The sequence below is a fragment of the Vicugna pacos genome, chromosome 3 (genome assembly GCF_048564905.1).
Source record: "Vicugna pacos chromosome 3, VicPac4, whole genome shotgun sequence".
Lineage (NCBI taxonomy): Eukaryota > Metazoa > Chordata > Mammalia > Artiodactyla > Camelidae > Vicugna > Vicugna pacos.
In genome coordinates this window covers 96684166-96697244 of record NC_132989.1, presented here as the reverse complement: position 1 = coordinate 96697244, position 13079 = coordinate 96684166, and the positions used below count along the sequence as shown (strand labels likewise).

At 37.5% G+C, this 13079-nt stretch overlaps 1 protein-coding gene across 5 annotated transcripts in view; it reads left to right on the top strand.

Annotated features, from left to right (window-relative positions):
* RAI14 (retinoic acid induced 14) overlaps positions 1-13079 on the top strand; it is a 139531-nt gene that overhangs the window by 120393 nt on the left and 6059 nt on the right. For 2 of the 5 annotated variants that reach the window (XM_072958796.1, XM_072958795.1), the window contains exons 8-16: positions 1153-1259; positions 1883-2061; positions 2304-2332; positions 3524-3610; positions 4531-4617; positions 5788-5826; positions 7025-7079; positions 9577-9695; positions 10378-11901. In XM_072958796.1, the coding sequence (XP_072814897.1) occupies positions 1153-1259; positions 1883-2061; positions 2304-2332; positions 3524-3610; positions 4531-4617; positions 5788-5826; positions 7025-7079; positions 9577-9695; positions 10378-11901 (2226 nt within the window). The remainder of the gene's footprint in view (positions 1-1152; positions 1260-1882; positions 2062-2303; positions 2333-3523; positions 3611-4530; positions 4618-5787; positions 5827-7024; positions 7080-9576; positions 9696-10377; positions 11902-13079) is intronic. The other 3 variants (XM_072958798.1, XM_072958797.1, XM_072958799.1) reach the window with 3 other exon arrangements.

The window sequence follows — 13079 nt, the reverse complement described above, 5'->3', positions numbered from 1 at the left end:
GCTATTTTGAGAATAAATTGACATGCCTGTTGCTCCTGGTTACAGGCTTCAATTTCCTGCTGTAGCATGGGACTTTGTATGTATACCTTATCCCTGATGTGGATATTGTGAAGTGACTATTTCGAATCTATAAATGAATTCATACTCCCTGAATCTCAGTACTTTATACCCAGAAAGTATTATAACATCACAAAGATAATTTTTTAGAAATGTGTCTGAAATTCTACTTTAAGTGTATACTTAATCTTTAAGCAGCCATTGTATTGTTTTAAAAACCCATGTTAAAATAATTGGACGTATTCTTAACTTATTTTTTTCCTTTGCCTACTTGGCTACGTCTACCTTAAAATTACTGTAGACCCCATTTGTGGGGAATGTTCAAGGAAAGAGCAGAAAGAATGCTTCTCTTTATGGCTGGCATAATTTGAAAATCACAAGATTGTGGAAATTGTCACCTACGTGGTGTTCCCAGTATTTTTTTTTTCATTTGTTTTATATTGTAATGTCAGGGTTCTTAATTCATCTGACATAGTTTGTGTGAGTTGGGAAGCTAATTTTTTTCCTAAAGGAATTGCCAATTATAACATATTAAACCCTTCTTTCCATCAGTCTCTTTATCTAGTCATGTGTCAGTAACAGACACAAACTCTTAGTTTTGTGTTATGTTTTGGTGCCTAGTAAGATTATGGAAGGGTCTGCTTTCTGAGAAGACAGTGGATGTAGAATATAGGATACGTGGGGTTCACTCAAAAGGAACTGCTTAGAGAGCAGTGGGACCTATGAACGCCAAGCGGAAACAATCCTCATTTCTCCAGAACTGTGGAGAACCATTTCTCGGTAAACCTGGTAGACTTGCCTTGAGCCTTGTCATACTTTGTGTCCCACTCTCTCACATCATCACCAGAGTGAGTGATAGTTGAGGGGACAGGCAGCTCAAGAGGCTGGCTCCTAAGGAAAAGCTAACTGTCAGTGAAATTCCATGAGAAGATTGTGCTGGAATGTGATGTTGCCCTGTTGGGGCACAGACTGTCCTGATGGGTCAAATATAATACCAGCAGGATAATTCTGGAGTAAATGAAGATGGAATAAGGACCTTTGCAATTCTAGTCTTTGGCATCAAAGTTAAAATCTTAATCTGAATTTGTCTCCTAGGATGGGAATATACCACTGCTTCTTGCAGCACAAAATGGCCACAGCGAGGTCAGTCGCTTTCTCCTGGATCACGGAGCAGATGTAAATTCCAGGGACAAGAACGGAAGGTACCACAGAATTAGAAATCATGTGATTTCAATGATACCCATATTCTGAGAAGCTTTCAAAATACCATAGCTGTATTTTGGATCATTGGTTCTAAAGTGGTTTTAACTTCTTTCCTTTACTGTTTTCTGCCTTTTTGGATAATTAAGAATCTGTTTTGACTTAAAAAAATATTTTCCCCAGACCTCTGGGAGTATCATTGCTGACTGTGTCTGTGATGAGATTAGATGCTACAATGAATAGACCATTTCCTTTGACTTTTTATGCAAAATGAAAGTAAACATATGGGTTGCTTTGTAAAAAATTGTTTTAACCATGGTGTAGATTCTTCAAAATACTTGATTTGAAAGACAAGATTTGTGCCAATCGTATTAAATTCCATTACGTTTAGAAGATTATGTCTATGTTTTTTGATGTAATATTGTTTAATGTTTTGATTTGATCTGAAGTTTTATAAAACAACTATCCAATTTTATTTTGATAGCATTTATTTCAAATTTCCTAGAAGACTAAGTGTAGTACAGGTTTAAGTACATTTAATCTCTGTTTCTAAGACAAGTGAAGTGATTTTCTAGCAAAAAGTTTTCACATTTTGTTAGTACTAATTTGTTGTCTCCTTTTTTAGAACTGCTCTCATGCTGGCTTGTGAGATCGGCAGCTCTAACATCGTGGAAGCCTTAATTAAAAAGGGTGCAGACCTAAACCCTGTAGATTCTCTTGGACACAATGCCTTACATTATTCCAAACTCTCAGAAAATGCAGGAATTCAAAGCCTTCTGTTATCAAAAATCTCTCAGGATGCTGGTATGTGAAAGAAAATAGCCAGTGTTGTTTTAAAGTTATCCACCCCATTTTCCCCAAAGGATAAAGGAATTTGTGCAATATATTTTATTATTCTTTTAAACATACTCTTGAAGAAAAATGAAGTGTTAAATAGTGTGTATGTTGTGTGTGTGTGTGTTTGTATCCCCTGACCCAAAGTGGAGATATGAGTCATTATGGTTCTTATAATGTTGTTTTTTTTCCCCCCACTTTTTTCTCTATAGATTTAAAGACACCAACAAAACCAAAGCAGGTATTTATCTTTGGGGAAGGAGATTTTTTTCGTCATTGCTTGTGGGAATTTCAAAATGTTCAGTGGTCCATTAGCGATAAAGACTTATGTTGAAACTACTAAAAGAGTAAAATATCTTTGGAGTAAATGATTTGCTGTTAAGGTGGTAAATGTTTTCATAATGATTTACCCAATTTCCAAAGCATGTAGTTTTAAACTTGCTACTTATATATTCATCTTTTCCTGAAATGTACTAATATTTCCTACTGGTGTGAAACTATTTGATATGATTTTGACTCTGAGAATGAACAACAGTATCTTAACTGCTATCACATGAAATTATAGAACTCTATTCATGTTAGATATTTAATGAAAATAAGAGATTTGGCATTTTCTTTCATTTTAGTTAGAGCTTTTTAAAAATGTCATTAGTGTTACACAGGTAGAAATTGAGAAGTTTGCTCTGTTATTTTTGGAATTTTCCCTAAAAATATAATCACTATTATTTATTAATGAGGTATATATTTGGCTGTTTTATTTATTTATATGCCAAGATTCTTGAAAAAAATTATCAGAAACAGCAAATACTACCTAATTTATTTTGTACTAATTCTGTTACTTATTTCTCCATAACGTTCAGAGATGAAGTTTACCTTTTTTCATTCCTTGATATCTGCAGGGGATAACCAAAACCTGCAGATGCTCAAGTCTCTTATATAAAATTGTGTAGTATAGTTGGCTCTCTGTATCTGTGGTTCTGGGATATGCAGGTGGTTGAATCTGTGGATGTGGAACCTGCAGATATGGAAAGCCAATTGTGCATTCTTTAAGAAAAGGAATGGAAATAATGAAAAGGTTGGGGAGATACCACTGCTTTGCATTAAGATGGAAGCTAGACTGTGAATGTATTCTGGGTTCTAAATTGTGTAAACAACTCCTCATCCTCTACTTTCCCAGTTCTCCACACCAACTTAATCTGGTTTTGTCTTGTGTTTTTTTTTTTTTTTCTTGCTATTAAAGCATGGGCTGCTAGAAGAAAACTTGGAGCATGCATATTACTTATTTTTATGTTGGTAGCAGATTTCAGATCTTGACAAAGTAAGAAATGCATGAACTGTTGAGGTTTTTCTCATTTGTTTGATGAAGCTATTTGCTCAGACTTTACTAACCTAACTAACCCACCTCCATTCTTTGGACTGTGATAACTTTCAGCATGATCAAGTCTCTAAAATAAGCTCAGAGAGAAGTGGAACTCCAAAAAAACGCAAAGCTCCACCACCTCCTATCAGTCCTACCCAGGTAAAAATAAAAGCAAACCAACAATGAACAAACACATAACAGCAAAGCTGTAATTTTGTCATTTTGTGTTTAGGCCAAAAAGAACTATTTTAAAATTGACCCTTAAATGCATATTTAAAATTTTCTTTAGTGGATTTAAATTACAAATAGTGGTATGAAGAATTTTGATTAATGGTATGGAAATAATGTTGATTCATACATATTTCAAAACTAAAAAATTAAATAATATCTTTTTTAAAAGCCTCAAAGAAAATTCTCAAAATCTGACAGAAACTTTTTCCTTAAGATAATAAGCTCGTCTATTTTTAGAGCTCACATTAACAGCTCTACACCAAAGCGGGGATAGAATGCGTAGCTGGTGAGGCATGAGTTGAAAATGAATTTTAGTTGGTTTATTAAACATTGTTAAAGTATATTTGCCTTTCTAATTATATTTAAGGTTGACCAATGTTAAAAGCAGCTTTCATTTCTGAGCTTATAGTGATTACTAAACAGACGTGAAATGTTAAATAAAAATAAGCCAGGGTTTGCTATTAAAAGAATGATAGGCCTTAAAAAGAATAATCCATACCAAATATTTGAGAGGAATATCTCATCCAGTAAGCAATGTTAATAAATATGTTAGCATATTCATTAATAATACTCTCAATCTGCAATAGAAGTTTTATAGATCTTTTAAGTTAATTCCAGTGAATATAGGAGTCAAGTTCCTTAGTTAATAGTACTCTGCAAACTTTCAAGAAGTATTTGAAGTAGCTGAATTACACTGAAAATATGTTACCCTTGAATTTTAGTTGAAACGAAGGATAATCACTGTTAGATTTCTTTGCATGGGTTAAATAGGCTAATTCTTTGGCACCAGAAAATATTAGACTTTGAAAAAGAATTCTTTATTTATGGGTTTCACTTTGTTTTTTTAGTCGAGTGATGTGTCTTCCCCAAGATCAATAACTTCAACACCTCTTTCGGGAAAAGAATCAGTATTTTTTTCTGAAGCACCGTTCAAGGTATTTCCTTTCTGTTTCTAACTTACTGTTGAATTTTAAGATACATAATAGATTTGATTCAGTTAGATAACACTAGGCAAATAGAAAATACTTCTTAGTGATTGGTTCACAGCTCTTTCATCATGAAACACCCTTTGATTACTTTTGCTAGCATAGACTCCATACTAAAAGAGTAGAGTGAATAAATTACAGTCACTAATATTTAATTTTATTCATTTGAAAAAAGGGACAAGGATAAGAACTTACCTAATAACCAGTCAAGCATCTTGCCAAATTGAGTTGATGTAGTACCAAGCAAATTGAAAGAAATGTTGGTTTTTCTCTGATGTTGTACTGAGAAGTAATTGTGTATTTTTAATTAAACTTTTTCCTCACCATAAAATATGTATTTATTTTAGAAATTAAAAAAGAAATCCTTTGGGTCTTATTCCATCTGATTCTTTAAGTTTGTGGTTGGAAAGTATTTTAAGGAATGGAAGGCTATTTCAATTGAATATCTGTTTACGTAATAATCACTAGGAAATTATACTTGGAAAGAAAGTAAAATTTCTAATTGTTAAAATGAAATTTCAGTGGTATAATTGTATATTTTTTTCCTCATCTAAGAATTACTAAAAATAAATTTTCTTTTAACTTGGATGCACATTAATCTGAAAAAGATTCTATCAATCTATCATTTTCCTTGCTCTAATGAGATTTTATTAATAAATACCTAAACAAGGCAGGGAAAGGAAGTTATGCTCTTATAATTAGCACCCTAGTATCTTCTAATACAGTTATGGCTCAAAGGAGGCAATGCATTTCAAAGAGTAATAGCACAAATTAATGTTTTTCAGAAACAGTGTAAATAGACTTTTATTTCTTTCAAAAAAATCATAAAAAGATTAAAAGGACACCATTTAGAATGGCTAACATTTAAAAAGATTAAAAATACCAATTGTTGGCTGTGATGTGGAAGAACTAGAACTTTCATACCCCATTGGGAGGATGTAAAATGGTATAACTACTTTGGAAAACAGTCTGACAGTTTCTTTAAAAGTTCAACACACACCTGACATATGATCTAGCCCTACATTCACTGATGTTTACCCAAGATTAAATTAAAATATGTCTCAAAATATTTTATACACAAATGTTTATAGCAGCTTTATTCAAATATTCCCAAACTAGAAACAATCCAGATGTCCTCCAACAAGTGAATGGATAAAGGTAATGAGATGGCTATAATGGAATATTACTCAGCCATAAAAAAGAATGAAGTGCTGTCCAAGCAGCATTATAGAGCAATCTGAAATCCATCATGCTGAATGAAAGAAGCCAGACTCAAAGAAATTCATCCCTTATGACATTCCATTTATAAGAATGCTGCAAAATGCTGAAAGAAGAGTAGTGGTTGCCTGGGAATGGGGTGAGCAGGGATTGGCTGTGGTGAGGCATAAGGAAACTTTAAGAGGTAATGGGAATATTTCGTACCTTGATTATAGTGGTGGTTCCGTGGGTGTGTATCTGTCAAAGCTCTTCAAATTGTAACCTTTCATTGAATGTAGTGTATTGTACCTTAACAGAGTTGAAAAATAAAAATAAGCATATATTTTTAAGTGAAAGTACAGCTTTTGTAAAGATAAGCACTTGCCAAAAATGAGGCACTCCAGTTTTAGTATTTGGGCCTTTACAAAGGTTCCTTTGCTGAAAAATAATCTCTCTTACCATGGTTTGTGGCCTATCTAGGTGAAACATAGTAATTTCTGGCAAGTGACTGTATTTTGTTTTGGAATGAGATTCTGGCTTTGAAGTTATAAGAATTTTTTTCATCATATTCAGGGATGCAGGCTGAGAGATAAATCTTTAAGGAGAGTGTCAATATATGGCCATAAGAATTTTTATTCCTTTATAAAATTAACTTTATCTTCCCTGACAGGTCTTATTTACTACCATTTCTCTTAGAAATATTAATAACAATATATTAATAGAAGTTAATTTATAAAATGATAACGCTAAGAAGTATTTTAATCCATGTACTTTAATCAGTGTATTACCCAGATAGGTAAAACTTCTATTTGCCTTTATTATGAAAGTAGCATTTATCATCTCAAGTTGAGCATATAGCCCACTAAATTAGCTATTATGTAAAATTATTATAATCTTAAAAGATACTTGTACTATACTTACTAAGAGAAATTTCTGGAAAATATTTTGCAAATATACCCTCTGGAACCTCTAAGTGATTTAAAAATTATACCTCAGGAGATAATTGTCACTTATGTTTTCAAATATCTTCTTTCCTTGAGATTTTCTGGTTTTCTAATAAGATAACAGCAACTCTGTTCTGTGTACATACAAGGAGGAAAACTTGCTTGATTCTTTACATTTGGGAATATTCTTTGAAGTCATTTTTGTGTTCCAACAGGCTGAGATCAGTTCTATACGGGAGAACAAAGACAGACTAAGTGACAGTACTACGGGTAAGATGAAGGGGCACCTGTTTTTATCTCCCTCTCATGTCCCTTTAAGAGAGCAGAGGTCACGTGGGGCTACCCTGGGTAGAGGGGGTTGTAGAACCCTGGTGTGCCCCTCTAACGCCACCAGTACTGCATAGGCTGATGCACTCTCTCCTTCAGGGGCCTTTCACCTGGATTAAGGGGTCCCTGAGCTTGGATGTGAAAATATATCTGTTTCCGTCTGTCCCTAACTAAATGTTAACACTTCCTCCAGTTATGAATATAGGCAATTAGCCCCAGTGGTATTAGCAGACCAGTGGTTTTGACACCAAGAGGATTCACAGATGATCTCATACCCCCTTACTGTTATTACAGATATCTTGAAATATCATTTAGAGCATCTCTGCTAGAAATTATGGCAGTTATTAGAGCTGCTGCCAGATCCTGTTATTTGGCATGTTACAAAGTAAGCTCTGTAGTGACTGTAGCCTCTACATTCTATTTTATGCATTTTAAAACATTGTTTTGAGATGAGGTCCTTAGACTGCAATCTTGGATATGGATTAGTGGCCCTCCTTGCAGCTGAGCAGCTGGCTATTTCCTGGAGGGAGAGCCAAATGAGCCCTTCCGTGGCTGCCACAATAGAACTTTCCTGCTTTGGATTTTAAAGACACATGCAAAGAGTGTTAATGACATCACATGTGATCACGTTTTCTTCACCAAGACAGGGTTTAATTTGTTGTAGGGAGTCCATCCTGTTGCCTTTGCCCTCTAAGAATATAGTAGAGTATCTTCAGAATCAATTTAAAATGTAGAGTAGGAAAGGGTACAGCTCAGTGGTAGAGTGTGTGCTTAGCATGCATGAGGTCCTGGGTTCAATCCCCACTACCTCCATTAAAAAAATTTTTTTTAATTAAAAAAAAATAAACCTAATCATCTCCACCTCCTCCAAATGTAGAGTAGATGATTTCAAAGGCCCCTTTGTTGCTCCAGCATTCAGTTCTTAGTCTGTTAATCATTTCATGTATGTTTGGAGCCCTCACCTTACAAAATTTTAAAATATTAAGATATAGTCCTGGCAGGGAACAATGTTGATTGAGATAATTGACAGTTGTTACATTGGATACTTTAAAAGCCATCCATTGTGTCTTAGAAGTCATTTTTATTGCTTTAGAATTGCCCTCGTGCTTCCAATCCCCTGGTTCATTCCAAGCTGACCAGACCAGACTTCAGAAGTAAGCATTTCTATGAAGAAATATCATCTTGCATCCTTGCAAATTAAGATTAAAGTTTTCACCTTTGCAGTAAATGGCTGTGAGGAAAAATTTTTAAATAACAGTAAAAATTTGCCTCAGTGCTATTCAGAGTGTGGTCTCTGAACTACTGGCAGTCTGCAGTAGGTAAGGAGTTTGCACCAGAAAGTCATCCAGTCAAGTACACTGTTTTGTCCATCTGACATTGTTTTTTCTCATAGAAAAACTTTCTGGATGAAGGAAGCAATACTTTAAATTACATCCAGGAACAAGTTTCTTGTCTCGTCTCAGTGAGAACTTTGAGTAGCGTAGCTTTAGATGTTATTGTAGCATGATAATCAGTAGAATGTCAAACAATTGTGGTTTACCAATAGTGTTTACTGTGGGATTGAGAAAAGGCTATTTCATGCCAGGATGGTCAGCGAGTGCTTTAAGGAAGAGGCAGAGTTTGACATCGGTCTTGAAGAATGCTTAAGAATTATCTAGCCACAGAGATGCAACGAGAGCAGTTGTATGGATAAAGAATTAAAGCAGCAGCCCTGTGTTGAGAATATAGAGGGTGTCATGGAAATCTTGAATCTGATGAAAATGGAATTCTAGAGAAAGAAGTCATGAGTTATAAACCTGGGTGGAAAAAAAGTGGATTGGAACCAGACCATAGGGACCCTACTACTCCAGATAAAGGAATTTGGAGATTTTTGGAGGAAGAGCAATTAAAGCACTTGAACCAAAGGAATGACCCTATCAAAGTGTGTTTTAGGAAGATTAATCTGACAGCATTGTACAGGCTACATTTTCACTAGAGGAGAGAAAGAGAGATTTATTTGAAGGCTGTTTGCAGAGTTACCAAGTATGGCGATAAAGTTTGAACTAGAGTGATGGAGGTGGGGGTAAGAAGTGAACCAGATTCCAGAGATATTTCTAAAGGGATTCATATGATGGGATATAGTAGGCATGGGAGGAACAAAAACCAGCCAAGGTTTTTATGACACTTAATTTAAGTGAATGGAAAATGTGTATCCAAGTCCGTCAGTTTTCAGTTGAGCTTATTTGTATCCAGGCATCTAGTATTGTGCTTGGGATGCCCCAATAAGGAGAGCCCGGTGCTTGAGAATTGCTGGTCATCTGTCCCGCTGTGGGGGGGGGTGCTTTCATTCATAGTCCCAATTAGGAAGAAGAACTGGATTGGGTAGAAAGTGAGTTTGTTAGAGGTCAGAGAATTAACAGCTTAATTTTTAAAATAATTTAAATTGCCTCTCCTTACCAAGGTGCCGATAGCTTATTGGACATAAGTTCTGAAGCTGACCAGCAAGATCTTCTTGCCCTACTGCAAGCAAAAGTTGCTTCTCTTACCTTACACAATAAGGAATTACAAGATAAATTACAGGTAGGTAAATAGGTTGCTACCACCATCTAATCTGTAGAGTCAAGCTATTGGGTTTTTCAGGGTTAGCCAGGTGGCATTTTGTTTTAAACCTCTACATTAGTTTCTTCTTCTTTTTAAAATATAATCAGCCTTAAGCATTTTATAGATTCAAATCATTTGTCTCTTGAGTTATTCATTAACTCTATTTCTGTAGAATGGCAAATTGGTAAATTATATAAATTAAAAATTAAAATAAAAATTAAATTGGTAAATATATAATATACATAGTAATATATGTATAATATGACACACACATATGATTAGTCACTCATTCAGTAAAGTTGTTCATTCAGCAGATTTAAGAACTTGATAAGGAGTTGCTGTTCTAAAGCCCATTGTCCCTCTTGGCAGCTACAATAATATGAGAAACAAAGGAACAATTTGAGTCAGAGGCTTTACTGCCAAAACAAATCTCGTGTTTTTAAAGAGGCTCACATAATCTGCCCTAATAGAGCACAGAATAAGCTTAGTGTCTTTAATGCGACTCCCATGTCCCAGACCATATTTTTTCATGGGGCAGGAGGACACATGCAGAGAGATTCGTCTGCTCTCCTGTATGTAACGTGTGGATTGTTCTCTCAGTCCAGTTGCTGGCTCACCTAACCACACTTTTGGTGCCATTTCATTCTTGCCTTTCCCCTAGGCCAGAACACCCAAGGAGGCAGAAGCAGACCTGAGCTTTGACTCTTACCATTCCACTCAAACAGACTTGGCCCCATCCCCAGGCAAACCTAGTGAGACCTCTCCCCCAGACGCCAGATCATCTCCATCTGTTCTTACACATTCCCTGAGTAAATCTCCTATCGACAGCGATGTCAGAATCCAGCAGCTGCAGGAGGTTGTACAGGACTTGCAGAAGAGACTGGAGAGCTCCGAAGCAGAAAGGAAACAGCTCCAGGCCAGAAGGATGGAGTCCGTGTGCTTAAACAGCGCGGAGATTTCAGAGAACGGCTCCGACCTCAGCCAGAAACTTAAAGAAACGCAGAGCAAGTACGAGGAAGCTATGAAAGAAGTCCTGAGTGTGCAGAAGCAGATGAAACTGGGCCTGGTCTCACCGGAAAGCGTGGATACTTACTCACATCTCCGTGAGCTAAGGGTCACTGAGGAGGAAATGGATGTGCTAAGGCGGGAACTCCAGGATGCCTTGGAAGAAAGTGAACGAAATAAGGAGAAAGTGCGAGAGTTAGAGGAAAAGCTTGTGGAGAGGGAGAGAAGTGTGGTTCTTAAGCCACCCGTGGAAGAGTACGAGGAGATGAAAAGCTCGTACTGCTCTGTTATTGAGAACATGAATAAGGAGAAGGCATTTTTGTTTGAGAAATACCAAGAGGCCCAAGAAGAAATCATGAAATTAAAGGATACCCTCAAGAGTCAGATGACCCAGGAAGCCGGCGACGAAGCTGAGGACATGAAAGAGGCCATGAACAGGATGATAGATGAACTCAACAAGCAGGTGAGTGAGCTGTCCCAGCTGTACAAAGAAGCCCAGGCCGAGCTGGAGGACTACCGCAAGAGGAAATCTCTGGAAGACGTGACAGCTGAATATATCCACAAGGCAGAGCATGAGAAGCTGATGCAGGTGACGGATATATCCAGAGCTAAGGCAGAAGAGGCGCTGTCTGAGATGAAGTCGCAGTACGCCAAGGTGCTGAGCGAGCTGACCCAGCTCAAACAGTCGGTGGATGCGCAGAAAGAGAACTCTGTCTCCATCTCAGAACATTTGCAAGTGATAACCACGCTGAGGACCACTGCCAAAGAGATGGAGGAGAAAATGAGCAGTCTTAAAGAGCACCTCGCAAGCAAGGAGGGGGAAGTGGCCAAACTGGAGAAACAACTCCTAGCAGAGAAGGCGGCCGTGACCGATGCGATGGTGCCCAGGTCTGCATATGAGAAGCTCCAGTCGTCTTTGGAAAGCGAAGTGAGTGTGCTGGCTTCAAAGTTAAAGGATTCCGTAAAAGAGAAAGAGAAGGCCCATTCAGAGATGGCCCAGATTAGAAGTGAGGTCTCACAGATGAAAAGGGAAAAGGAAAACGTTCAGACTGTCTTGAAATCCAAAGAGCAAGAAGTAAATGAACTCCTGCAAAAATTCCAGCACGCTCAGGAAGAGCTCGCGGAAATGAAGAGATACTCCGAGAGCTCTTCGAAACTGGAGGAGGATAAAGACAAGAAGGTTGGTGAGACTCTGTTGCTGATGGATTTCAAGCTAGTAAACCCTAAGGCCGTCAACTTTTATTTACTATCATTAACATTTTTAGCATTTGTTAACTCTAACCTATTGGGAATGCTCAGAGGCTCCACACATGACTCCATCTGTCCCCAAGGGCACACTGAGAATAGAAGGTTGGACATTTATTTTTTAAAAAAAGACACTGATCTTCTACCACTTCCCTCATACTGAAGCATTTTCACATGTGTGGTACACATTTTCCCTTTAAAAGTAATTTTACAGAAGCTCTGCCAAGGGTCAGGGATCAGGAGTGAGCCCACCAACTGAGAAGCCTTTGTGACCCATCTCAAACTTGAGCTCTTTTGGAATGCAGACAGATGCGTCTGTCATGTGGAGACCTCAGCACTCCCAGACTTGATACAGATTTCCTCAACTCCATAAGCTTTCCCCTGAGTCCATATAAAAACCCTCCCTGGCCCTCATTTTCAAAGGTGTGTGGGAGAGGAAAAGAGGAATGTTGGGGGTGGGGCATGGAGGGAGGAGGAAAGGAAAGGGAGGGGAGGATGGTCCCGTACCTGGATCTGCTCTGCACCCCTGGTCCTCTGGATCAGATGTTCTGAATGGCATTCATTAGAGCACTGTTTATCTTTTATTCCTTTATTATAATGAATATTTCAAACAAGCTTCTAAAGCCAGGGGGGCAGGGGTCAAGAGTGGGTAGGGGTAGGGTAGGGTACTGCCTTCACTACAGAGCAAGATGTCGGAGATACCATGGCTCCTCCAATGTATTCCTGGTTACCCATGTCAGCAACATTGAACAAGGCATGGCTGTCTCCAAACAAAGAAAACCCAAAATCCTGTTTCTGATTTATTTTTTTGACAGTACCCCTTTTAAGGGTAAAAGAAGGAAGTCAACGTCACAGCTTTTGTTACCTTCATGCCCCTAAACACAGTCTATAATTCAGGGGCTCTTGTTTGCATGTAATGGCCTTAGAGGGCTTTGTTCGCTTGCCTGATTTTATCTGTTTTTTATCTGTTTCATTTTATGGGTTTTCTTTTTAAAATAAACAAGGGATTGCTTCAAAGTCTCGAGTCCCGGAGGCCAGTAGAGGCTGCCTTCCAGGTTGAGAGATGGCTGGGAGTTCTGCTTCTTCAGGGACGTTCCAACCTATTGATAGACG